The sequence below is a fragment of the Heterocephalus glaber genome, unplaced genomic scaffold, assembly GCF_053883595.1.
Source record: "Heterocephalus glaber isolate CG9 unplaced genomic scaffold, H.glaber_assembly_v1.0 deba00001444, whole genome shotgun sequence".
Taxonomy (NCBI): Eukaryota; Metazoa; Chordata; class Mammalia; order Rodentia; family Bathyergidae; genus Heterocephalus; species Heterocephalus glaber.
The window spans coordinates 3,700,565-3,727,495 of NW_028258297.1; the positions used below are offsets into that span (position 1 = coordinate 3,700,565).

The following is a 26,931-nucleotide window of genomic DNA, read 5'->3' on the forward strand; positions in this document are numbered from 1 at the left end:
TTAATCCATTGATTAAACCAGAGCCCTTCTGCTCCAATCTCCTCCCCCAAGCCCCAGCTCTGAACGCTGTGGCACTAGGCACCAAGGCTTTAACACGTCACGCCTTTTTCAAACAGTCCAGATCCAAACCGTAACAAATGATTGTAACTCAATGGCATTTTAGTGCTTATGTCACATGTAGTTTCTTTAGGCAAATCTTTTTTTTTTTTTTGTCTAAAATTTTAGGAAATATTTTCAATCCTTTTGGAATTAAAGTTTTGATAAGGCTTTTGTAGGAACTGTGGACAGCTCAATTTTTTTTTTTTTTGTACCGAGGATCGAACTCAGGTCCTTGCACTTGTGCAGCAGGCGGCAAAACCACTGAACTAAATTCCCAGCCCTGACAGTTCAATTTTTAAATGTAACGTTTTGCTCTGCCAAAGACCATTACTTCCTCCATCAGTACTGTGTGACTCTCATAGCGGATGCATAATTTAGCTAAAGTCTAACCGTTTTAGCCTTCCTGCCACTACTGTCTTGTATCAGAGTGGTTCTAGATCACATTTGAAATGCTTCGCCAAAATGTTCCATCTCGGGACAGATCCAGAAAACAAAACAAAAAATCTTTAAATTTAGTATATAAATGTGAACAAAGTAAAGAATGTCACTCCTGTAAGCACAGCTGAAGTCATGTCTGCACCGCTTGCTAATTTCTGCCCAGGTCTAAGAGTGGTCTAGTTCCCGATATTACTAAAATGTCTCCCCTCTTACTTCCCAGTTCCCCAAAAGAGTAAGTCCCAGACTGCAATCTAATGCAACTGGGCAAAGTTGCATTACACGTGACTTGTCAAATCAAGGGTAAATTCTGGTTTATAAGGAACAGAGTCGCAGCATCTCTTGGCAATGACAGTGCCCACCCCTCCCGGGCCGGGAAATGGGTACAGAGGACGCCACTAGAAGACAAATATCCAAGACCGGTGGGAGGGAAGTTGAAGGCAGGCTGCAGCTCTGCTGCAGGTCTCCTCTCTTACAGAACAAAACCCTTAATTCACCGGGGGAAGGGGGCAGCAAACACCATCACCCCCAAGGCACAGGGGAAGACACAGTGCGTTAGGGAAGAGGGTCTCCAGCCCGCCAGGAGTGGGGTGCACTGGCCCGGCCCTAGGGCTCAGAATCCCGACCTTCGCCCACGGGAGGGACGGGTATTCTGGGGTAGGAAGAGCATGCGCGCCCCCAGGTGCAGGGGAAACTGGCGTCGTTGGTGCCCAGGAGACTGAAGTCCGGGGGTTGAAGAGGGCGACGCAACTCTGTAAAGGCGGCAGGGACGCGGTGTCGCTTTGCACCCGGTGGACGCCCCGAAGCAGGACACAGCAGCGCGCTAACATCGCATCCCTGTCTCGGGTGCGTGGGGGCGAACGGAATGGAGTCAGTCCGGGCGCCCCCGCCATCCGCAGGCCCTGCGCCGGCGACTCCGACTCTGCGGAACGCGTTGGAGAACCCAGGAAGAAGCCGAAAGCCCCGGGGCTGTCCAGAAGCGACACTCCTTGGCCCCAGGGGCAGGCCGAGACCTCGCTCTCTCTCTTTTTTTTTTTTTTTTTTTTTTTGGTACCGGGAATCAAACCCTGGACCTTGCGCCTGCACAGCAGGCGGCCAAACCCCTGAGCTAAATCCCCAGCCCTTGGAGCTCGCGCAGCGCGGCACCGGAAAGACATGTTATAAGCAGAAGGCACCCGGAAATCCCGCCCCCGGCAGGGGCTCGGATGGTGGGCGGGGACCATGGGGGGAATGGGTGGGGACTATGGGGGAAATGGGCGGGGTCGCGCACGCGCTATGGGGCGCGGAACCGGACGGAGGTCGTGAGCGTCCGCGGCGGCTTCTGACCTCGCCTCTGGCGGAAGGACCGAAGGGCGGGCTGTTGGACCCTGGGTTATCGCCAGCCCTACGGAGCCCCGGTGAGCCTGAGAGCCTCCGAGCAGGGAACGGTGCTGGTGAAGGACAGTCGGTAGGATTGTCCGGGGCACAACCCGAACTAGGGCGCACGCCTGTAATCCTATCACCCCAGGAGGACGAGGCTGGAGGATCGCGAATTCTAGCCCAACTGGGGCAGCTTAGTGATTTAGCCACACACTGTCTCAGAATAAAAAATGGGCTGCGGATGTAATTTAGTGGGAAGATCCCGGGTTCAGTCCCCAGTACCGGGCAGGAGGGGAGCCATTGGGAACCCGCGCCTCAGAGGTTTGCATCTGGGCTGCCTAATTCCAGAGCTCATGCTGCTGTATATACAGGACCCTGCCAGGTCCGGATGATCAGGTTGTGTGAAATAAGAACTTCGAAAGATGAGTAGAAATCCTGCCGACAGCCTAAACTCAATAATCCATGGGTCATAACTTTTCTTGACCCTACCAGACAGCTGCCATCACAGGTTCCACTTAGCTGGACATCTGAGACAAGGCAGGGAGAGGGCATGGGGCGGTGACACATGGGCAGACAAGGTGAGGTGGCAGAGCCCCTGGAAACAGGTAAGTTTTTACCCACGCTGACTTCACCAGTATTCGCTGAGTGCTGTAGGGAAAGGAGACAGAAGGAGGGAGAAAGCCTTCCTGGCCTGCACACCCAGGGGAGGAGGAGGCTGCTGCCCCAACCTAGAGCTGCCTCTGTCCACCCTAGTGCAGCAAAACCCTCACACCACTGGGGAAGGGCAGCAAGTCCTGTCACCCTGTGGGTGAGGTGAGGACAGGCCCCTGGGGTGGGGGTGGGGCAGAGGACAGTCCTGAGGCTGTGTCCTTAGAGGTCTCCTGTAGCTAGGGAGGGTTGGGATTCCTGCCCAACCCTAAACTGGAAGTTGGGTCAGAATACTAGGACACCTGGTACAGCTGTGCCACCTGACACCTTGTGGCCTAAAGGTGAGGGTAGAGCAGATTTTGAGAAAAACTTTGGACAAATAAATCTCACACCTAAACACAAGTAAGGCTAGGGAAATTTAAGACAGAGACACCCTGAGGAGAACAATAGCAGTGAGGAAATCCATGTCCACCTCTCCTGCTCACTAGATGGACTGAGCCGCCCACAGTAAAGGCCCAGCAGAGGTGGAGACACTGCTTTCAGCCAGAAGCATTGCTTCACTGCCTTAGAAACGGCGCCCAGCCCTCAACCAAATGAGACTCATCTAAAAGCAAAGAAACCAGATGAAGAACACACTGTCAGGGATCAAAACAACTTGTAGAACTGAATCAGATACAGATGTTAGAACTAGCACAGGAGGAGTTGAAAAGCACAATTTGTATGTTAAGGGCTCTCTCGGCGTACACAAATACATGGGAATTTCAGCAGAGAAGGACACAGTCTTGGTAGTGAAATATGGCAGAAGTAAAGAATGCTTTTTAAAGGCACATGGAACCAGGCCTGGTGGTGCATGCCTGTCATTCCAACCCTGGGGAGGCTGAGACAGGAGGATCACTGTGTTCAAGGCCAACCTGCGCTACAGTAAATTCTAGGCCAGCCTGAACTACATAGGGAGACTGTCTCAAAAAAAAGGGCACATGTATTGATTTGCCATAGCTAAGAAAAAAAGAATCGATAGACTTAAACATGGGTGAATAGAAATTACCCAGACTGAAACACAGAAAGAAAAGAGTGAAAACCCCAGAATAGAGCATCCAGGAACTGTGGATGACATCAAATGGCATAACAACAATTTGCAGTTGGAATCTCAGCAGAAAAGAGAAAAATGGGGCAGAAGAAGTAGTTGAATAGTCTAAAAGTAATGAAAGATATCAAATCACAGATTAAGAAATTTGCCTGAAGAAACACCATCAGAACAAAAAACTTTAAAAGAAAAAAACCCTTAGGAATATATTCAAAACCAAAGATAATAATCTTGACTGCAGCCAGAGAGAAACCCAAGGGTAGGGATGAGGGGAGGCCTTTGGTGGGAGGGACAGAAGGGACAGCAGGGCAAAGGCTAGGTGGTGAGGGTACAGGGTCTGCAGGATGGGTAGTGGCCCGGAGCCACGGCCTGGGTGGAAACGGGTGCCAAGCTAAGTGGCTCTCGGGTGCCGAAGAAGGGAATTCACCCTATAGACCGTCATGAAGCCACACTGCTGTGCTGTGGGAGGGCCAGGCACAGTTTGCCGTTCTTTCTCTACATCTGTTGAATTGGCTGCATGGTTTGCTTCCTTTATTCTGTCACTGGCATGAATTGTATTCATTGTTTTGGGAATACTTGTGTTCCTGGAACCGATCCGCTCATTCATGGTATATGAGGCCTTGTCCTGTACGTGACTGAACCCAGCTGGCTGCTGTTCTGTTAAGGACTTTTGTATTTATGCCCATGAGGATATGGGTCTGGATCCCCCTGGTAGCCCTGTTTATTTAGTTCATCATCTTGGGTAACCCTCGGGCTGGTGTCTGTGGAGTCCTGCCTTCCTGACACCAGGGGAAGTAGTCCTTTCTCCCTTAGACTCTGGAAGCCGGTATAGGAGTCTTCCTGTTGAAGTGCTTGGCAGAATTTGCTGGTAAAGCCATCTAGGCTTGTCAGTTTTACAAAAAATAGGTTCTTTTATTTCATTTCTGGGGAAGTTTTAATTATGAATTTAATTTTCTTAGTAGATGTAGTGTTATTCAGGTTTCCTGTTTCTTCTTGAGTTAATTTTGATTTTTTTTTTTTTTTTTTGAGACAGGGTCTTACTATGTAGTCTAGGCTGGTGTTGAACTCACTATGGAGCCCAGGCTGGCTTTAAACTTACAGTGATCCTCCTGCCTCAGCCTCTCTAGTGCTGGGATTACAGGTGTGTACCACCACGCCCTGCACTTTTGATAATTGTTATTTGTCAAGAAATCTACTCCTCTGATCTGATGGTCAGATTTTTTTGGTTGAAAGTTCTTCATAGCATTGCTTTATCTATTTAATGTCTCTGGTCTTAGTGATGTCCTCTTCTTGTTCCTGAGGTTAGTCATTCATATCTTTGCGGTTTTTCTTGATCAATCTCATTAAAGGTCACTTTTAGTGACCTTTTGGAATAAGCAACTTTGGTTTTATTGTTTTTTTTTCTGTTTGTCTATGGCTGTATCTTTTTCATTATATCCTTTTTTCTACATATGTTGGGTATACTTTGGCTTTTTCTAGTTTCTTAAATCACCACTTACATGATTTTTTTGATCATTGGGGATTGAACCCGGGGCCTTTGCACTTAGCTGTATCCCCAGCCCTTTAAATATATATATATTTAAAATTAGGGACAGGGACTAGGTAGATTGCCCAGACTGTGCTCAAACTAGAAATCCTCCTGCCTCAGCCTCCCAGAGTGTTGGGATTGTAGTAGGCCTGCACACCTGGTTACTTGATTTTAAACATTCTCATCTAATGTAAACATTTAGTGCTGTCAGTTTCCCTCTAAGTACTGCTTAAGGTACATTCTACCAATTTTTATATGTTGCATTTTAGTTTCCATTTAGTTTAGTTTATTTTCTAATTTCTCTTGTGAACTATGATTTCTTCAGAAACACGTTTTTAAATTTCCAGATTGTGAGCTTTTCCAGGTCTTTCTATTACTGATTTCTGACTATTTTGGGGTTAGAGAATAAACTGTATGATTTCTGTGTTTTAAGCTTGAGATCCATTTCATGGCCCAGCAGGAGTCCAATGCTCGTGCTCTTGAGTTTCCCCATCTGCTAGGGACCTTGCATTTTGTGGGTGTGAAGCACACAGTGGGCTGTGAGGTTTGGGGTGGGTGGCATTGGTTCTGAAGGTGACAGCCATCTCTGATCCTGTAGATGACGTCTGAGGCCGAGCGCAGTCCCCTGGGAGTGTTCGAGTGCCAGCTCTGTGCCCTGACTGCACCCTACAGCTACGTGGGACAGAAGCCCCCCAATACCCAGTCTGTCCTGTGAGTACAGTCTCAGGCCGCCATGCTTTTGGCCTGTCCCTGCCATGGCTCTGGATACTAGAAGTGAGACCCAAGAGGGGAGGGCGGGGCGGGGTGGGGTGAGGTGAGGCTCTGGGCTGCTGGACCCTCCTGGCCCCGCCCCACCCTGCCCTTCCCTGCAGGCTGCAGTGTAGGGGATGCCCAAGGCCAGGCAGGAACAGCCCAGCCACAGAGCCATGATGGGCTCCTCCCTTGGGGCTGTGCCCTAGTGCCATCCTGCCCGTGGCAGTTGCGTGGCAGGGTACCTGTCTTGTTCAGTGTCCTTGTGCTGGTGGGGAACAGGCATAGGGACTGGTTTCCTGTGATCTGCCCAGAGCAGGCGGGTAGGGAGGTAGTCCTGGGCTTGCTTCTTGACTGCCAGCTTGTCCTTCATCAGCTGCCATGTGTGGAGGGCTGACCAGCTCGGTCCTTGCATGGGGCACAGTGGCAGTGGTCACCTGGTGTCCCTGCGGCCTTGTTCTGACATGCAGCCTGCAGGCCGGTGAGGGTAGGGACGGTGCCCAGTCTCCCTGCGTGGCATTGTATCCCACTCCAGGAGTCAGCTCAGGGCTGGGGTCACACGGGGCAGCCCCTGTGGCTGAGGGGCCCCTCCTGTCCTGTCAGGTCTTCTGGTGGCCTGCAGTTGCAGGCTTGTCTGTCACTGAGCTCCTGTCCTTACAGCCTCCTGGAGGAGAGCTACATCATGAAGGACCCCTTCTCGCCAGACAGGGGCAGGTTCCTGGTCCTCGGTGCGCAGTGCAGCGTATGCAGCAGGCTGGTGTGCGTGGGCCCGGTGGGTAAGCGGGGTTGGGCTACCACCGTGGCAGGGAGAACTTGGCCCTCCTATCTCCAGTGGGGAGTGGGTGTGGGTCCTCAGAGCCCAGGGCTCACATGACAGAGAATGAAGGTCCAGCGAGAGCTGGCTGGAGGGGCTCTCTAGGTGGTCCGAGTCTTACAGCCCCAAGCACTTTGCCATCAGCAACACACAACATCCATTGTGGCCCACCATAGCTGTTGCAGCTCCCATCATCACATTTATATCCCAGCCAGTAGGAAGGGACAAGGGAGCACATACAGGCCCATTCCTTTGAAGGGAGTGACCAGGAGGTGGCACACACAGCTGTTGGAGATAGCCTTGACCAGACGGAGTCACATGGCCATCCCCAGCTGCAAAGAGTGCTGGGAAGCACTGTCCTGAGCTTGGTGCTGTGTGCTGTTTGTGTGTGTGTGTGTGTGTGTGTGTGTGTGTGTGTGTGTGTGTGTGCAGTCCCGATGCTGACATCATGGGGTGAATGGACACGAGGGGGTGGAGGGGCTGCCCCTGCCTTCTGTGCCTTGCTGCTGCTGGCTCCCTGTGGCCCCACGTCCTGTCCCTGCAGTGATACAGGAACAGAACTCGAGGAAGTCCGGCTCTGGGGGTGGCCTGTGGCACATCTGTCGAACTGGCCGTATGGTTTGCTTCCTTCACTCCATCACTGGCATGAATTGGAGGCATGAACACGAGGCACAGCCCCCTGTCACTGTCACCTCTGTCCCATTGGGCTCTTCCCACTGGGGCCTCTCCTGGATGCCGTGCCAGCCCCTCAGACCCCTGGCCATCTTGGCCTTACTGACCTTCTGGGGGCCCTTGACAGCCCTGTGGTGGGTGCTGCTGGGGTCTCAGTCATCCCTTGCTCCTCCCAGGAATGCAGTCTGTTCTACTCCAAGAGGTTCTGTCTGCCCTGCGTCCAGAAGAACCTCAGCGCCTTCCCGCCAGAAATCCAGCAAGACCTGGAGAAGAGGAAAGCCCCCTCCTCCAAGCGGCCCTTGGGCAGGGCCTGTCCTGGGACATGAGCGCAGCCTGCGCAGAGCCCACCCTCGGTGCCAGCCTCGTTCCTGGGAGCAGATCTGCAGCTGAGCAGGCTGGGCACCCCCAAGACAGGGGGCATGCCAGGCACAGCACTGCGGCCTCAGCGCCTCCTGGGTGAACAGTGGGCCGAGGTCACCATGGGTGCATGTGCAGCAGACACAGGAGCAGGGGAAGTGCTGCGGGGTCTGCCAGCGCTCCCCTCGGCAGGTGTAGAGGGGAGAGGGGTTCACTTCACACTTTGAGAGGTGGTTGAAATCCTGACCATGTTAATCATGAACTCAGAGAACCAGCTAATGTTTTGAAAGGTAATCCTTCCACTCAGCACTTGGAGACCAGATGTCCCTGCAGGCTTTTTGGGTGGGCTGTGGCTGGGGAAGTTCCCCGTGGACACTGGGTGGGGATATCCCCATGGTGGGTATGGACAGTCCCCATGGCCAGCCCCAGCTCAGAGCCCACCCCCTTCTCTCTCCCACATCCCCAAGTCAGGTAGAGTGCCCCTGGCCATCTTGGACTTAGCCCTCAGTGCTGGTGACGTCCAGCCGCCCCCCCGCCCCCCCGCCAGCCAATGTCACCGTGGCCCTGCCCCCACACAGTGGCATCTGTGGTGTCGAGCGCTGGGTGTCTGCTTAGCATTTGCAGAGGCAGGGGCTGCTTTGTCCCACTTCATGACCACTGCAAGGCCTCTGTCATGTTTGATAAAAGATGGATAAAGAGCTTTTTCTCACTGGTGTGTGCACTGGGTTTTATTTTTAAATGCCTACTGTTTGTTTTTTTTCCTACTTTTTTTTTTCATTGTGCATACCCAGTAATTCTCACATCACTCAATGCACCAAATAATTTTTAAAAATAGTTTAATTTTTACAACCATTAAGGCAAAACTGTACCCTGAAATTAACTCTTTACATTCACCAGTCTTACAGTAGGACATTCCAGACATACCAGTTCCGATCAATTCAGGATAGAAATCAATACATATAGTCGGTTCAGTCTCCTTACAGGGAAATGAAGATGACCCAAAATTTTTAAAAATTAAGGTAATGTTACAGCCATTTTCTAATTGCATGGAACCGATCCATTAATGTAACTAGAGAAATTACATTTGCCCTCCTGTTTGCACCCTGGATTCCTGAGGTCCCGGACAGCCCTGCCGCTAGGAGGTTGTGAGGTTGGGGAGAACGCTGGAGCCTGTGCCTCAGTTCCTACATGGAACTACTCTGCGCTAAGGAGGCCAGGGCTGGCAGCCTCTGGCCACTCTCAGAGCATAAGGCACCTAAGAACGGCGACCCTGGCACATGGCAGGGGCCCAGCACAGTCCTTGCTTTGGAAATGTGTCCCTCCTTGAGAATGTCCGTTAGACCCTCTCCTAGGTTCAGTGCAATAGCACAGTGGTACCTAGGGGGTGTCACAGAGACCAAGATGCACCAAAAGGAAATGTGGCCAAGATACCGGAAGCAGAATAAGGGCCACTCGGGCTCTGGTTTCTGCCCTGTGCTTTGGGCTGTGCTATCCAGGGGCTTCCAGAGAACCAGTGGCTGCAAATGATTTCCACCAGAACATGTCAGCCTGCCAAGGTTCTTTGGTAATAATCCATAGGTCATGATTCCCTGAAGAGCAGATGCTGTGAACAAGATAGGACTAGCTAGTGGTTTGTGAAGTCTGTGACTACCCACCTGGGGTCAAAGAAGGCCTCACTGGTGGAAATGGATAAAGACAGGTGTTTACTTCCTACATATAAAGTATAGCAGAGGGAACAGATTTACACAAGGAGAGTACTGCGTGTCTCAGGAGAAATGAAAAGTTCCAGGGTCATGTGCACCCACATGCCCTTGGGTCTCCATTGTTCAAGCTCAGCTTCCTGTTTCCGGTACATTCAAGAGCCAGGCTTTAACCGCAATGAACACTGACTTGAAAATCCACTAATTCACATTTAGCTATTAGACACATGATTGCAAATTAGTCAGCTATTTGTATTAGGATGGTTTTAAAAAACTCACATCACAGTATTGATACAGCTGTTCACTTAATTCTTTTTACCATACGGTATAGAAAAAGAAGTGACAACATGAATAATACTGTAACCTTACAAAAAGGGTACAACATAGTGTGCATCTGTTGTGAGGTACATTTTGTTTAGGCCTGAGAAGGAACTGACTGTGCCTTTAAAATAGGGAATTTTCCAAAAGTGATTGATTTTACAGGAAGGATCAGTCATTTATTGATCTTCGGGCCTAGAGCTGGCCCTCATCTAACTCAGACAGAGGCCTGGGTAGGCCCCCTCCCTTCCAGGTGCCCAAGAGCAACCCCTGCGGGCCAGGGGACTCAGGGGCCCACCTGCCCTTCTGCTTTTCCTGCTAGGGCTTGTGTGCCAGCCTGTGTGATACTCTATCAGTGAACTTGATGAAGGAACATTTGATGCTGGGTAGGGGAAAAGAAGGGCAAGAGCGGAAGTGGCCAGTATATTTCCTTCTCGAGAGAAAAACATGGAGGATTTTCACTTCTGACTCAAACTAGCAAATTTTTTTCTTGCTTTTTTTTTTTTTTTTTTTTTTAGCAAACAATGCATCTAGCAGCCAGGAGCCCCTGAAGTACTTGGCGTTGTCCATTGGTTCATCAGGTCCGACACCGAATATGGACCCGGTTGGTCTGTTCTGGAGAGATGGGGCCCTACGCCATGGTGCACCTTAGTTGCCCGCTCCTCCCTCACTAAAGGGATGCGCTGGGGGTCAGGCAGAAGTAGCAATGCTGTTTCTCATGTCTCCTGAAATCCTGAGAAGCACAGGGTCATCTGACAGCGGGTTCCAGCTCTGTGAAGCCATCCTCGAGTGCCCGGGATGCAACAGACAGGGCTGCACCTCTCTACCTTCACATGGGGCCACACAGGCTGCAGCTCACCTGCTGACACAGCGTAACAGCCTGCTGCATCCCACTCAAGGAGCGTGATGGGGACCGCTGTGTAGTTATTTAGGCCGAAGGCAGAGGGAGGCTCATTGCCTTTTTTTCTTTTTAAACAAAACTTCCAGTTCTACATTTTAGTGTGATTGTGAGTTTTAAAGAGATATAATGGTCCCCTATGTTCTGAGTCTGACCAAATTAGTGCTCTGGTGGTTATCCTGTTTTGCAGACTGGGGGGTGATGACCGTTTTTCTGAATTCCATTAAATTTGGCACCTCAGTATATATTTAGACATCCCAGCAAATCTCCTTCGGAGCTTACTCTGACATCTCTGCTGGCAGAGGGTCTCTCAGGAGTAGTGGCCTGGCAAAGGCTGCTTGGTGACTGCTGCCAATGACATGATCTCTTGCTACGATGTCCCCCGGCTGCACCAACACAGCTGAATGTGCACTGATTCGTCCCCATGCTCCCTCAGCTCCTTGGAGCCAAGATCCTCTGTGCTTTCTTTTTTTTTTCGGTACTGGAGATCAAACTCGGGACTTAACGCTTGTGAGGCAGGTGGCAGAACACGCTTTCTGCTGCAGGTGTTTGTGGACCTTCATTTCTGGAAGGTGACATCTGAGGGCAGTCTGCCGGGCAGCCTCCACCTTTGCTGTCCTTGGAGGTGTGGGTGCCAAGAGCACTGGCACAGCACAGTCCACTCGAGTGGAGAGAAACTGGGCCACTTTTAAAATGAGAAGAGTCAGTCCTTCTCCATGCCTGGTAATGTCTGTGCTGTCACACTCACATGCGTTGAAACAGTCCCTGGATACTCTTCCTCCCTTGGTGGCATCGGTATTGATTTGTGACTTGCCTTACCAAAGTCCACACCACTGTTCTGAACATAGGAGGTTTTTTTTTTTTTTTTTTTTTTGCTACCAAGGACTGAATCTGGGCCTTCAAACTGAGCTATGTCTCCAGCCCTTTTTAAAAAGAAAAATAGTTGAGACAGGGTCTTGTTAAGTTGCCCAGGCTGGGCTCAAACTTGCAATCCTCCTGTCTCAGCTTACCAGAGTGCTGGGATGACAGCATGTACCACCAGGTAAGAGAAGTCTTTTCAGGAAAGAATTGTGCAGAAACACATGCATCAGGCCGCTGTGCTGACTGCAGGTAGTGGGCATCGGCTGCACAGATAGCTGGTGGACAGCTGGTCTGTTGGCACCAGAAGATCAGAGAGGTGGCAGGGGTGGACAAGCAATCCCAGGCTGGGTGTATCTGTTTCAGAATGGGGTGCAGCCCTCAGGGGCTGCAGGTGGGAGACCTCAGGAGGCTGCTTTCGAGCTAGGTACTGAGCTGCAGGATGTGACAGGTGCCTGGGGTCCGCAGTGTGAAAGGCCACTTGGGTTGAAGAGGTACCATGAAGGAGCTGCCACCCCGAAAAAAGCCAGTGTCCGCTGGGGGGTGCAAACATACTGGTTGAAATGTCTGTAACCTGAGGTTTGACAAATCGTTCCAAGGATGTGTGAGGCCACCAGTCAGGACAGAATCCCCTCCATCCTGTGTACGATGCTAAGTATCAAATGAGCCTGGTGTCCCGTGTTGAAGGGTCTCAAGGTGGGAAATGCTCTGGGTCCAACAGAGGGATTCAGGTGAGCCACAAGCAGAGGACCTGAGTGCCACTGTTTCATGAGGGTCACTCTCCAGCATCGGCAGGGCCTTTCTTGGGAAAGCTCTCTGTGTGGCTAGCAGCAGGAGTGGACAAGAGGAGCACCTTGTGGGTGGGGCCCTGCAGTGGGAATGCTGGTCACAGTCTCAGCTTCACTGGACAGGGCAGCAATATTTGCACCTGCACATTTTATGCAAAAGGCTCCCTTTCAACAGTGGAGCTCCTCTGGAAATCCCACAGCTCACCATCTCCCAAGTACAGGTGGACAGACCTAGTGTGTGCCCCTGCACCCCTAACTGTGACACCTGGACCACAGGGACACCACAAAGGCTGAGGTTTTGTGCGCCTTCATTCTAACAGTGCCTTTGCAATGCTGACTGAGCTGTTAGCTGGTACGTTGAGGAGGAAAGTAGTTGAATTAAAGTTTGCTTGTCATCTGCCAAATAGCCTGCTTGTGCCTTGGGGTTCTGCTCTCTCTGGGGACTGCTGCACCCTCCCTGAACCCCCACTCAGTGCCTGAGGTGGTTTGGTCCTTTGGGGTCTTAAAGGCCCAGTGTAAAAAGGTATAGCAGAAAGGAACCTTCTTAGATCTGAGGATGAAAAAAATCCCTTTAAAACAGGGCAGGTTCTGTTGGCATTCTTGGATGTGCCCAGTCCTAGGTTTCTTTCTACTCCACATTCATCACAGATGGGTGGGCACTGATCTGCCAGTGTGTCTGCCACCATTCAGGGCGCTGGGCACTTAGGTCCTGGTTGCCTTTGTAATACTGATCCCCTGAGATATCTCTGAAGAGGTGACCCAAAATATTCTAGCACAGGGTGGCTATGAGTGAACTTGATGCTTAAATATATGAGACTTCTGGTTTTCCTTCCTATTAAAAGTGAATAATGTCAAAGGACTTTCACACTGAGGTCACAGGTCTCCTTTCTGGCTTCCTTACGGACATCACTGATAGTTTCTCAAGACCCTAACAGAATCAAATGCTCCCCACATGCTGAGCATTAGGTGGACTAATACAGAGCTCACCAGTCATTTTGGCTTCACCACAGAGAACAGGACATGGGAGATGGCTGTGCATGTGTTTTGGGAAACTTTAAACAGGACAAATGACGATGCTGCTGGCAGGCTGGGTCTCGAGGCTCCCTTCCTAGGCCACGCGTATCTGAGCAGTATTTGTCTGGCGCACATCAGAGTAGGAGGCTGTGCGGTAGTGGGGACAACACAGACTGAGCACTGGACCCTGCACTTGGATGGTCCCAGCCCTGGGGTCTCCTCAGTGTAGGGAGTTCACAGTGGGGAAGGAACAGGCTCAGCAATGACTGTTGGCCGATATGGAAAGAGTGTCCTCTGCTTCTGGGTCCTAAGGCACTTGGGCAGGGTGCCTGCTGCTGCTGGCCAACAACAGGTCCTTTGGATCTGGAAGGAAGGAAGGAAAGGAAGGAAGGCAGGCAGGCAGGCAGGCACCAAAGACAACCAGGACCTAAGTGCCCAGCGCCCTGAACGGTGGCAGACACACTGGCAGATCAGACCAGCCTGGTAGGGTGGGAGGGGCACTGCTGAAGATTCTTTATGTGACCATTTATCTACCAGGTGTACAGACAGAGAATGCAGCTCTAGGCCAAAAACCATAATTAACACTGCTTTCCAATTGGACAGAGGTTGGAAAGTTGATCTTTAAGGCTAAAACTATTTTAGATGTTAAAAAAACACCCTACCTTATATACACAGATGAAAAAGGAGACCTAACTATATCTTTGCTAAGAAAAAAACCTGTCAAGAAATCTGAGAGTAGGTACCACTGGCTGCTGGGGGACCTGGCGTTCTTCTCTTGTTTTCCAGCCCCACCCAGCCGGGGTGATAAAGTCTGAGAGTTCAAACAATAAAGCATCACATTTTAAAAGGCAACACAGGAAAAGACAAAGGAGCTCCGGAAGAGGACCCAGAGGACTGTTTAGAAATCATTTCTGCTTGGCCCTAAAATCACTACCCAGCCTCCAGGCAGCCTGATTGAGTCGGTTCCGGTTTGAGAGGAACAGAGGTAAGCAGGAGGGAAGAGAAGGTTTTGTCTTGACTCTGCTTACCCCAGTCACAACCTTTTTTTTTTTTTTGGTACCGGGGATCGAACTCAGGTCCTTGCGCTTGCACAGCAAGCAGCGAAACCACTGAGTTAAATCCCCAGCCCTCCCCAGTCACAACTTACAACACCCAGAGGGGGACTTGGGACAGAGTTCCCTGGGATCTTCTACAGGAGCCTGGGAATGGGCTTTGCCACAAACTACCTGGGACCACAAAAACTATGAACTGAAAAAACAACACGATGGCTGCATTTTTTTTTTTTTTTTTTGGTACCGGGGATCAAATTCAGCACCTTGCACTTGTGATGCAGGCGGCAGAACCACTGAGTTAAATCCCAGGCCAGCGATGGCTGCGTTTTAATAGCTTATCAAACTGTTCTTGAAAATTCTCAGTCTTACGATTAAAAAACAGCCTGTTGTTTCTTCAGATTCAGGAAACAGAATTGATATTGTCCAAATAAATATTCTGCTGCATTTTAAATACCTAACCTTTGGCTACATCTAGATTTATAGGATTATAAAAGTTGTTAAAAAGTGCTGACTAGTTTTCCACATCAGGAGGGAGCACAAGAGTCAAAAGGGGCGGTTGAAAGGGAACAGACCATGTATATTGAGGTTACCCGTTAATTAAATGGCAAATTACGCACGCGATATAAAGAAATATGCACTGATTATATCGGGCGAGTTAGAATCAGACTGTGGCTCATGATTTCCTTAATTTCCTGGGTCCTGAGCACCAGCACTCGAGTAGCAGTTGTGCTCTCTGAGTGCTGGTTGCCAGCAGGACCACTGCAGGACAAGATTCCCATCTCCAAGGTTAAAGGGTGCAAATTCGAGCTGCTCCCACTCTTCCTCTATAGTGCTGCCGGTGTTCAACATCCCTGCAGGGTGGCTGCTGTCATACTGCTGGGCCTCAGTACATGTCCTTGTAGATCTCCTGCAGCAGCGGGTGCAGTGAGGCATCTGACTCGGTCTTGATGACCTGCACGAGCTTTGCATGCTCTGTCACCAGCTGCCGCAAGTCTGCCAGCTTCTGGAGGAGTTTGGGGAAGAGGAAGGTGTCGTCTGGATGGTTGCTTTGCAAGTGGAGTTTGAGCACGTGCACAATGCCCTCCTGCATTTTCTCAATGTAGTCTATGTTTAGAAGGCCAGGCCGATCTATTCTCAAAAGAAGAAAGAGATGTTTGTGCGTGAGAATTACTGGTACCTGCTCATCAGCCTGAGGTACCCAGGCCCAGCAGCCTTCAGATGTGGTGAACCTCATTGAGGACAGATTTTCCCCAAGTCCTGAGCCTAATAGGGACCGGTGGGACTGATACTCCTTCCTCGACTCACAGTGCCACTTTCTACCCGCAGCAGTGTGGCCCTCCATTTGGATTTGTTGAGCACCACTGCCAGGGGAAAACCCAGATATCAGCCAGAGCTTGCTGACATTCTGGTGACGTTTCAACAGTTTCCTGGAATGCGGGAAAGGAAGGTCTTCCTGGGTCACAGCCAGATGCTACAAGCTTTCCGCTGCATTGAAGGAGTGTGATGGGCCTGTGGTTCCGAGGGCCTTCTGATACAGTCGACGAGGGAGAGTTGGGTGAGAAGGATGGGCTGGGGGGACACTGGCTGGCCAGGATGCACGGCACCCTGGAGCAGGGAGCAGGAAGGCACAGAAGCGCCAGCGTGCACACCTGGGGCCTCTCTGGGACAGGCTCAGGAAATGGGTCCCAGCCCTCAGTCCAGCAAACCTGCCCTGACCCACACTGGGTGCAGCCACTCCCTAAAGCCTGTCTCACTTTTAGTGCTGCTGCTGATGTGGACTTTTTTATCTTCTTGTTTTAGGGTTGTAAAATGAATACAATCGTGTAAAGTTTTAAACAGAAATTTTTAAAAAGATCCCGCTGGTCATTTCAACCCGGTATAACAGGTTTCCTGTCTACCTCACTGGATATCGCTACACGAACAGGACTCTGCACGCTTGGAGCTTCTTTGGTGAAGCCGTGATACGCTGCACGTAAAGAGTTCTGCAGGTGCTTCCTGCCCTCAGTGGTCCTATGAAAGGACAAGGACAGATTATGCACATGGCTCTGGCCCTCTATTCGTTGCACCAGGGCAGAAGGGCCTCTTCCACCTGACTCGGTACAGCCAGGTGGCCACAGGACGGGGTGGGGAGTGTTGAGGAGGACAGTGTGGCTTCTGGCAGGTGGCAGGTTGGGGGCCGTCACTCCTTGGTCTCTGCCGTGGCTGGGCAAGGTCGGCTGGGTTTACAGTAGGCAGGTGACCTTCCTAGACCCAGGACAGGGCTATTTAAGGAAGGTGACCCTAGCCCAAAATCTGGTGCTGCAGAGCCAGCTCCACGGAGAGGCCCGGTGCTTCCTCCCGGGATCCATTTCCCTGGTAGAGCAGAGCGTGCGATCAGTGCCTTCAGCTGCCAGTGTTATTTATTATGAGATGGCATCAGTGTCACCAGTAGCGACAGCGGCTGTACTAACATCTGTGTGGCACTTCACAGAATAGAATTTATAGTGTGGATATAACATAATTATATAATTACAATATTAATATGAGACTATCATATATCATAATACTAATTATACAATATGCTAGTTAAATTAGGTATAATTATATTAAAAGGAGCACATCATCATCATAAATATATTTACATAATATTTCTTTAGTGGTACTGGGGAATGAGTCTGGGGTCTTTGCCCTGAGCTATATCCCCAGCCTGTTTTTTCAAGTTTTCATTTTGAGATAGAGTCTTGCTAAGTTGTTACATTGCCCAGGTTGGGGTTAAACTTGGAGTCTCCTGCCTCAGTTTCCCGCGTACTGGAATTAGAGGTGTGCGCCACCTGCTCGGCTACAAATACATGTTTCTGTATATAGGGTTGTAAGTGACACAATAGTGACATAGTTCTCACTGCACTGTTCTCAGCCTCCCTCACTGGGGCTCAGACACCTCCCACCCGCCAGTGCCCATGCCACAGTGACAGAGCTTTCGCTGGCACTGACTCGGTCAACACCATCAAGTCCTTTAAGAGAAGAGCCTGGGAGTGACCTGACACCATCAGAGTAAGCCAACCACTTACCTCCGCAGCAAATGATAGCAGCCACGAAAAGGGAAATGTCACTGTCATCCAGTTCCAGAGCGTTGAACTTCATGGCGAAATCAAACTTAGGTTCCATGATGTCACAGAACGGTTTCCGGAGGTTTCTGAGGAACTCGCGGGTGATAAAGCCATTTCCATACGCTACTAGCATCCCGTCTTTGTTCATCAGCGAGGACAGCATCGTGAAGATGGCCTCGTACACGCCATACTTCAGCAGGGTGACCTGGTCGTTCAAGTCCAGGTTGGCGAAGCCTGGGATGGCCTTGGCAAACTCCGTGAGCTCGGTGACTGTCTCCACCGACATGCACTGGCAGCAGTGGAAGAAGCGGACCTCGGCCTCCTTGTTCTCGACGCCATTGGCCACCATCTGGGCCACCAGCGTCTTCTCGGCCATGCACAATGTCTCCATGTCGTGGATGACAAAAGGCTGCAAGAAAAGATGCTGTAGTGAGCAGGTGGCTCGTGATGAGTCAGGCAGTGCTCTTGGTAACGAGCCAGGAGCAACTGTGCCCCATCACCCAGCCTGATGCCGTGGGGAACTCAGAATCCATGGGAAGCGGTCTTTACCCTTGGGCATCTTCAAAATGAGTCGAAGAAAGTAAGATGTTAATGGGACACTTGCAAGATAAATAAGTAAGATAATAATTGTCGTTGCCTGACCTTGGGCAGGGATTTCATTGCTAAGAAACTGGAGTATTTCTGGGTATGGTGGCACAGGCCTATAATCCCAGCACTCTGGGAGGCCAACGCAGGAGCACCACAAGTTGGAGCCCAGCCTGGGCAACTCAGTGACTTAGAGAGACTCTGTCTAAAAAAAAAAAGAAAAAGAAAAACGGAGGTTGGGGGGATGAGGATGTAACTCAACGCGAAGGCCATGGGTTCAATCTCCGGTACAATAAAAAAAAATTTTAAATAAAAAGAAAAGAAACTGGAGAACTGACTTTGGTAATAAAGCTAACAAGAAAATATTAGCAAAGTACCTTTAATATTTTAAAATATTCCCTAAACTCCTAAATACTACAGCAATAGTACTAAGGAATTATGGTAATTCTTAAGTTTACCATTTCATAACCCTTGCAGGTAAGTAACCGGCGTTAACACTGGCTGTTAAATGGACAAATCTGCATGTGAATATTCACTTCTCAGAGTGCTGGCATTAGTGTGGACACAGTGGACAGCGCTGCTGAAGTCTGTGGGGACGGAGCTGAGGCGCCCACGCCGGCCTTGTTTCTCCAGGGCATAATACTGAATGCTTAGTGGGAGTCAGCTCCCAGGCCTGGGACAAGCGTCAGCTCCTGGGGCAAGTGTCAGGTGTCAGAGCTGGTGCCCTCTGCGGTGCTGTTCACCTACATGAGCCCTGTAACTCCTAGTCCTGCCATCTCCCCACACCTCAATGGGTACGTGTGAGCTTGCATTCCACAGTGAGGCCCTGAATCAGAAACAAAACAAAACAAAAGGAGATAAAGAAGAAGACAAAGACGAAGAAGAAGAAGAGGAGGAGGAGGAAGAGGAATAAGAGGGGGGAGGGGGAAGAAGAAGTTTGAAGGTTCTCAACACAAAAGAATTGATGTTTAAGGAGACAGAAATGCTAATTACAATTACTCTGAAGTGATCACTACGCACTTTGAACACATATTGAATTGTTACACTGTAACAATTGCACCCCATAATAGCTACAGTTAAGAAATAAATCCCAAACAGTATCTAGAGGTGGAAAAAGAGCTGGTGGGCCATGTTGTTGGCCCACAGGGATTGGATCTGCTGGGGCTGAGAACAGCAGGCACCTGATGCCAAGCCAAACTCACATATGCCACCCTCCATGTGAAGCAGCCACCATTATTCCCACCCCTCTGAGATGCCACGGCCCAGAGCAGGGCACCAGTGGGCAACACACCCACTGACAATGCGCCTGGGTAGGTGGCCTGACACATCCCATTTCTGAGCTGTCCCAGGTATCACAGGAATCAGTGTAAAGCTGCTGTCAGGCACCCGGCCTGTGCCCGGTACTGAGCACGGTGGGCATGATGGGCACAGTGGGAACAGGCAGGCTACCCATGAGGTATTCAAACAGAGCCAGAACTTGCTGGACAAAAACAGCTGATTCTGCACTGAGGAAAAGGACACTTTAAATGTTACTCCCTGAATGAGTGGAAACAAACACAAAATTCAATAGGGTATATTTTTTTCTTGTGTTTGTGGAGCTGGGGAGGGAACTCAGGGCCTCCCACATGCCAGGCAAGCACTCTGCCACCAAGAGCATAGAATTCAAAGCCAAAGTTCTCAATATGTCAGGTCAGAATAAGGAAGACCAAAACGGTCCATCTCCAAAGACCTTAAACAGGCCAATAACCATGGCTCTGGAAAAATTTGAGGACAGCTGTGTTTTGTAAAAAATTGAAGCTGATTTAAGAACTAACATTTGTTGGATGGCCTAGCAACACAGCCCTTTGTGTCTGCGGAACTCCCCCCCAGCTGTGAATTCTATCAACCTTGAATTAAAAATATATTTTTTAAAGAACTTTATCTGTACTGAACATGTCAGACTCTTTCTGGTGGTGTTGGGGGTTGAACCCAAGGCCTTACATATTCAAGGCAAGTGCTCTGGTACTGAGCTATACCTCCAGCCCCAGACGTTTTCCCCCTATCATTAGTCCCGAAATAATACAGTATAACAACTATTAATATAGCACTTACATTGGTCAGGTGTTATAAGTGATCTAGAGAATAATTTAAAGTATACAAGAGGTTGTGCTTAAGTTTTGTGTAAGTACTATACTGTTTTAAAAGGGTCTTCAGTATCTGTGAATTTTGGTATCCTTGGGGATCCTGGATCCAGTCTTCCATGGATATGGGGGGAGGACTTTTTGTGGTACTGGGGATTGAACCCAGAGCCTTCTCATTAAGCTACATCCTCAGCTCTTTTTTTTTTTTTTTTTTAAATTTTGAGACAATATTTTGCTCAGTTGCCCTGGCAGGACTCAAACTTACAATCCTCCTGCTTTGGCCTCTTAGAGTGCTGGGATTACAGGCATGTGTCCCTATACCCAGCTGAGTGCTGTATTTTTAAAGGATAAATGGTGGTAGTCCCTCAATTAGAGAGAAACATACTGTTAGGCTACCTTAACTTTAGTAAAGTCCTTGTCTTTTTTCTAAAGTGTATTCAAACAGAAATAAGTGTTAAATAAATAGTTTTAAGTTAAAAAAAAAAAAAAAAAGAAGAATGACAAAAACAATGAGTTAAGTGAAGCTGGGACCTGCCAGAGTCTTTCCCACAGGACCTGTGCACTGTGAATGGTCTAGAGCACACTGGTGGCAGGGGTTCCCGGCATGTTTGGCTACAGAATGCTCACAGTCATTGTGGTTGTCACAGTAAAGTGCGTCATGGGTCTAGGGCAGGCCTGGCTACATACTTTTCAGGGTCTAAAACAAATTGCAAAGGTGGTTGCTTGTTACAGGGTAACCAAGAATCCCAAGACCGCCACAGCAGTGTGAGTCCCTGCCTGGGCCCTTCCAGGCTTGTACACCACCTTGTGTCCAGGGAGCCGGCCCAGGCCTACCTTTGGGTGCAGTGGACCCTCGTTGATGGAGACTTATATGGCAACATGTATTCTTATTCATTTTTTATATTCATTTTTATGAGATTACCACTTCAGTTCTGGAAAGCAGGCTTTCCTTTTTTTTTTTTTTTTTCTGGTACGGAGGATTGAACTCAGGACTTTCGCTTGCAAGGCAGGTGCGGTGCCACTGAGCTAAATCCCCAGCCCAAGCAGGCCTTCCTTTAACAGGCAAAATTGGAAACCATTTGGATTAAAAAACAAGTGCTAACATTCAGACACAGATGTGCGCTGTAACTAAAAAGAACCCGTGTACTAAAACTCACTGGAAAATTGCCAATCTTTGTTGGTACACAATTTTGGTAAGGCTATTTTTAAAATCCATGCAGCTTATATTTACCTTGGGAACGTGCTTTTTATTCTCAAGTCTGAACAGGAATATGTCTGGGACTACAGCCAGTCATTGCAAATAGAGCACTTTGTACAGGTTATAAACAGCATGAGGCAGAAAGCCCCAGCTGCTCAAATCTCTCCGGGCCAACCCCAGAAAGCTGCAATCCTGGCTGCACCTCATGAGGGTGGGTGGTGTTCAAGGGCATTATGCTCGAGAGTTAGGAAAGGTTAGGCCACCGTGATCTTCTAGGAAAAATGGAAATGTGACTCCTTGTTAGAACTGCTTTTGATGAAACTATCTGCTAAGCTCTTGGTTATATTTTACTTCACATTTCCAGAAATAGTGCACATTATTAACTGTGTTTTCAGCCTGCAGACACCTGACCTGAATACAGTGGGCAACACCAACACATGCTACAAGGTAATACCCAGAAGGGAAGCAGGGAAGCAATTCTGTTCCAACGTGGCACCTCACAGGTTCTAATGTTGGGAAGGATGCTGGATTCTTATTTTGAAGCTGATATGAGGCCCTGTGCTGCTGTGAGGTGGGGTGCAGGTTAAAAATTTGTCTCCTGGCTTTGCTTATTTTTCCTTCAAGCAAGACTGTTACTCTGCATAACCCCGCCTGGCTTTCCTTATCAGCTACAACTGACACAGGGTTTTGTCTACAGTTTCATTCTCTCAGAGGGTAAAGATATCCTACAACTGGGGATATTTAGACTCAAGATAAATCCCAGCTCTTCTGAGCACTAAGGGGCTGAAATAAACACAGGATGCCTCTGATCATTATTCACTCAGATGGGATAAAGCTCTGATGTTAGATCAAAACGTAGCAGTGCTACATTATTTTCATCTTATACCTTGAAATTCCAAAGTCAAAGTATTCAGCACTGAGGAGTGGCCTGGTTCCTCCCCAGCCAAACACCTTCACCCCCCTGCAGAAGGGGCAGCCAGCTCTCCAAGCCAAGAGCAGCCCTGGAGCCAGAGCAAGCACAGTGTGTGTTGAGGCACACAGGTGAGTATGGGTGCGTGTGCGTGAGTGTACCCAAGTGCATGGGGATTGAGCCCATCATTGTGGGAAAGCAAGCATCTCGAGAGAGGCGCCAACTCTAACCCAGGCTGGGCCCAAACTTGGGACCCTCCTGCCTCAGCCTCCCACAGGGCTGGGGTTACAGGCCTGCACCACTGCACCCGGCTTCAGGGTTCTCTGCCTTGTTGTGTTGCTTTCTCATCTTTTCTTTTTTCTTTTTGGTACTAGGGATTGAACTCAGGACCTTGTGCTTTCAAGGCAGGCGAGGTGGCACTGAGCTAAATCCCTGGTCCACTTCCTCATGTGTTCATGACATTCCTAACCCTAACAGGCCAGCACGGTAACTTTAAGAAGCTGCTGCAAGTCCCCCTTTGGAAGCCATGCTCAGAGGAGACAACTCCTTCCTCTCCCCCTCAGCTCTGCTTCCGTTTCTATCACCCGAAGTCAAGGGGCAGTGGGTCCCCGAGGAGCTCTGGCCCTGCCACTGCAGGGCCCACAGGTCTGAGAGCTAGAGACTAGGACCTTTCCCAGGGCACCCATCTCCTCAGCCCCTCCCTCCAATAAAACCCACCCCTCCCCAGAGCAACCTGCCCCACCCCCAGCAGCAGCCCCTGTCCAGGTCCCCTCATCCCAGCATCCCAGGCCGGCCTGGCACTGCTGTATCTGCCAGGTCCCCAGAGCAAGGGAATGGGCTTCTGCACCCAGCCCCACTCAGGCCAGTTCCACATGCCTCTCAGGCTCCTGCCTGTCCCTGGCACAGTGCACAGCACTTACGGGCAGAGTTTTGGTCCAGGTTGGGGAGAAAGTGGGTACCTGTGCCAATGGGAGTGCCCATTGTGCCCCGCACACGACTTCACTCATGCGGTGAATGTTTCCCAGCCTGGCCTGATCCTTATCCTCCTCCCATCCCCTATCAGCACGGGGGTCAGGTGCGGACTCGAGGTTATGTGCCACTGGGGGCTCAGCTAGAGCCCAGATAGGGGTGCTAGGTGGTCCCAGACCAAGGTGAGCGCATCAGGGCCAAGACCTGGTCTCCCTAATAGGTTCCCCCCACCACAGGGAGTTGCTCTGGACTCTTAAGACACACGGACTGCTCTTCAGATGCCCACTGGCAGTGCAGCCTGGTGCTGGACGCCTGCCTGTGGGGCCTTGTCCAGGTGGGCACACACGAAAGAGCAGAGATGGAGCCAGGCCTGCGGCACAACAAACAGGACCTGGCGTGCATGTCACCCTGGCCTGGAGTGCACAGCTGGCCAGTGCTTTAGAGCTGGCCGCAGGGTGCCTGGTATGGATGTGTGTGGGCAGGAGGGCCCCTGACTGTTTGCCATGGTCTCCTTTCTGTTTTTCTGAGACCACGAACCCCAATCCTAGCTACCAATCTGTTCCTTGCTTGTGAGAAGCTCAGCAGTCCTGGTTTCTTCAACTCCAGACAACGTTGACGATGATGGCCTAAGAGCTTTGTGGGGCTCTGTGGGGAGACGCGGGGGAAACTCAATAGGAATCGGATGCTTCCCAAGGAACAGCTCTGTGACAAGTACAAGTGACATAAGTGTGCTTCCCGTTCTTAAAATTCAAGGGAGAAACATAAGCGCTCAAATGAAATTTTGGTTTCCCTAATTCAGGACGATATTAGTCATTTTCAGGACAGAAATTCAAAGGTAAAGGCTGCCCACACTCACCCTGTGGTCCCCAAAGGATCTCAGTGGCCTGAGCCTCTGGGCAGAGTCTGAAGGGACTTTCTAAACTGCCATGGTCTACTTAATTTCGGAATTCACTGAAGAGTTAAAAGACTCAGGAAAAGAGTTTAGGTTTGTTCATGAAAGTAAGAAGCTTGTGAAATCCTTTCTTTTCCTGTGACTAAAAATTCCAGCTTGTAATTCCCAATAAGGAATGCTCCAAGCTACTCATTAGGAGAAATTAAACCTGTTGCACCACGTCTGTAGGAAAAAGGCAAAATGTCTTCAAGGGCAGCCTCTCTCTGAAGGTAGCATAGACACCTGCAAGGGAGCGACGCTGGAGGACTCCTGGGTGGGGGCAGTGGCCAGTGAGGTAGATTTCTGCAGACAACGACCCTTTCTAAGCCTGGACAGGGAAGAAGGAAGGTGGGTCCAGGAGGGACAGGGACCCCAAGGGGAAACCCAGGGGGAGTTTTAGGGGAAGGGTGCAAGAGTATATTTTGAGTGGGAAATGAGCCATTTGATTTTCTGGACTTAAGTAGGGATTCAGATAAATACACTTAGGAAACAAACTTGGAGCCTGGTGAGGCATTAGTGAGGTTATTTCTGGTGTTTCAACGTAGGGCCATTGTTTGTTTGTTTGTTTTTTGGTACCAGGGATCAAATTCAGGACCTCGAGCTTGTCAGGCAGGCACTGTGGTGCTGAGCTACATCCCTGGCCGGGCCGTTGTAATAACCTGGTTGCCAGGAGTGGGGAGGTGAGTTCAAGCTAGAAGGCAGCAGTGCTCTTAAACTCCATCCTGGAGCCCCAGAAGGGACCATCTGCATTTCCACTGTCTTCTGTCTGTGTTTGGGATGAATATTATTTTCCCAGCACTGAAAGTTTCCTCAGTCACAGTCTGGGTCACCAGGACACCCTTGAGACCCTCCCCGTTGGCCCCGGAGTACCTACTGGATTGTGGCTGGTCTTTCCTGCGAGGATGACGCGGGCTTTGACCTTGTTCATGTTGAAGTTCTTCAGGTAGGCCTCGTAGATCCTCTTGGCCAGGGACTTGAGGTCGGCGGTCTCGGAGTCTTCGGTGTCATGCTCACAGGTGAGGATTTCTGCTTTCAGTTTTGCTTTCTCAGATCTTGGCATCCGTCCGAAACGAATTGCTAGGGGCAGGGTGGGGACAGATTAAGGGGAACAGAGAGCTGAGCAAAGAAGGAAGGAAGGGACAGGTCAGTGGCAGAGATGGCACAGGTGGAGTGAGAAAGATGCTCACGCTGTGAACTAAGCTATGAATGGAAATTCACGGGCAAGTAAAGATCGATTCTACTAGGGAGAGAGAAAAACGCCGGAAATCTTTCAGGAAAAGGTTAAAGTAAAAACTAATGTTAATTGCTGATGCGTCAATAGGACTGCTTACTGTCATCAGGGAGGGAAAGGAGCTGCAGAAGGGCTCCTGGGGGACCACTGTCATCTCCCGTAGCCCCGACACACTGCTTGTTTCAAAGGCGCCTTCACGTGGGAATGAGCGTGTTCCAAAACCAGAGCATGACTGAACACCGTGACACTTGGAATATGGTTCTAGAATTGTTCAAAAGGACACTCACTTCACAGGGATGATGGGACAGTTCTGCCACCCCTGTGATTTCCAGTTGGTTTGTAAATTATTTTTTCTTTCCATTTCTTGGGACTGAACTCAGGACCTTGGCACTAAGCTACATCCCCAGCCCTTTGTATTTTTTTTTTTTGGTACTGGGGATCGAACTCGGGTCCTTGCGCATCCAAGGCAGGTGGCAGAACCACTGAGCTAAATCCCCAGCCCCTGCCCTTTGTATTTTTTGAGACAGAGTCTCACTAAGTTTAAGTTGGCTAGACTGTGTTAAAGCTTGTGATCCTCCTGCCTCAGCCTCCCAGAGTGCTGGGATTACAGGCCCAGCTACCACGTGAAGTTTCTAACAACTATCCCCCATGCTCTGCTAAACCCCGCTATTAGAGACATTTCTTTCCTTAGTCTGCTCTGGTTACAAAGTGACCTGCATGTTAAATGTCACAGCATGTTCATTCAAAACACATGCAGTCCATTCCAACTGAGCAAGGTAGGTAAACCAAGGCACAGAGTGGGACGCTGTGCCGGGCACCCTTACCTACCATTGTGCGACATCCCCACAGAGAGGCACTTGTGGAAACGGCAGTACTGGCACTTGTTCCGATTCTTTTTCTGAATCTTGCAGCTGCGGTCACATGTGTCGTACGCCAGCTTCAGCCGGATGGTCCGCCGGAAGAAGCCCTGTGCGGGGACACGAGGCAGGGTGAAGACCACTCCCGCCTGTCTGCCACCGCGCCGGCTTCCCTTAGCTTTCATTTGGTGTCTCTTTTTAACTTTACTACATTGAGAGAGGCAGTTCTTCTAAAAAGCCTCGTATGACTGGGACAAACAGGAAATTTTAAATTTCATTGCATTAAAGATAAAAAAACAAATATATATATAAAATAAAACAAAAAACCAAGAAGCTAGGACAGAATCCAAAGTGATTTAAAAATGTCCCGTCTGACTGGGGAGGACACAATGGCAGATTTCAAGATCACACAGCTCTGCCTTGGTGGATTTGAAGGTAGCTGTCCCCTCTGCTCTCAGGTGACAGAACCATGAGTGTGACTCAGAATGTTCTAGGAATTTTTCTAGAGAAGGTTAACTTTCTAAAAGAAAAAAAAAAATGAAAGAAGGAAGCCACCTACTTGTGAACAATTCTCTTGCTTAAGAAACAATTTTACCAAGGAGTCCCTAAAAAGCCAAAGCTAAACAATGATTGAATTGTGGCCCTAGAGAAAAGGCCACTTTACAAGCAG

At 49.7% G+C, this 26,931-nt stretch overlaps 2 protein-coding genes across 15 annotated transcripts in view; one reads left to right on the forward strand and one right to left on the reverse strand.

Annotated features, from left to right (window-relative positions):
- The first annotated feature begins 1,788 nt into the window (after positions 1-1,788).
- On the forward strand, positions 1,789-10,289 carry Cdpf1 (cysteine rich DPF motif domain containing 1). Of its 5 annotated transcripts, none has more exons than XM_021258798.2 (4): positions 1,789-1,981; positions 5,752-5,864; positions 6,564-6,679; positions 7,566-10,289. In XM_021258798.2, exons 2-4 carry the CDS (start codon positions 5,752-5,754, stop codon positions 7,847-7,849), a joined length of 513 nt encoding a protein of 170 aa, XP_021114457.1. In that variant the 5' UTR covers positions 1,789-1,981; the 3' UTR covers positions 7,850-10,289. The 5 variants fall into 5 exon arrangements, with proteins under 5 accessions (XP_021114457.1, XP_021114456.1, XP_004845445.1 ...); XM_021258797.2 differs by having other exon boundaries at positions 1,789-1,931; XM_004845388.2 differs by having other exon boundaries at positions 1,789-1,931; positions 6,564-6,675.
- The window catches only part of Ppara (peroxisome proliferator activated receptor alpha), a 57,829-nt gene continuing 39,463 nt past the window's right edge, over positions 8,566-26,931 (reverse strand). For 6 of the 10 annotated variants that reach the window (XM_021258802.2, XM_087213692.1, XM_021258801.2 and 3 more), the window contains 4 exons: positions 26,233-26,371; positions 25,048-25,250; positions 17,422-17,869; positions 8,566-15,502 (listed from right to left, as the gene is read on the reverse strand). In XM_021258802.2, the coding sequence (XP_021114461.1) occupies positions 15,258-15,502; positions 17,422-17,869; positions 25,048-25,250; positions 26,233-26,371 (1,035 nt within the window). In that variant the 3' untranslated portion in view covers positions 8,566-15,257. The other 4 variants (XR_015452211.1, XR_015452210.1, XR_002395211.2 and 1 more) reach the window with 4 other exon arrangements.

Excerpts from the sequence above, each read along its gene's own strand:
- Cdpf1 (XM_021258798.2), top strand. The coding sequence starts at position 5,752 with ATGACGTCTGAGGCCGAGCGCAGTCCCCTGGGAGTGTTCGAGTGCCAG. Across the intron at positions 5,865-6,563 it reads CCCAATACCCAGTCTGTCCT|CCTCCTGGAGGAGAGCTACA; the intron begins GTGAGTACAGTC and ends CTGTCCTTACAG. Across the intron at positions 6,680-7,565 it reads GGTGTGCGTGGGCCCGGTGG|GAATGCAGTCTGTTCTACTC; the intron begins GTAAGCGGGGTT and ends TGCTCCTCCCAG.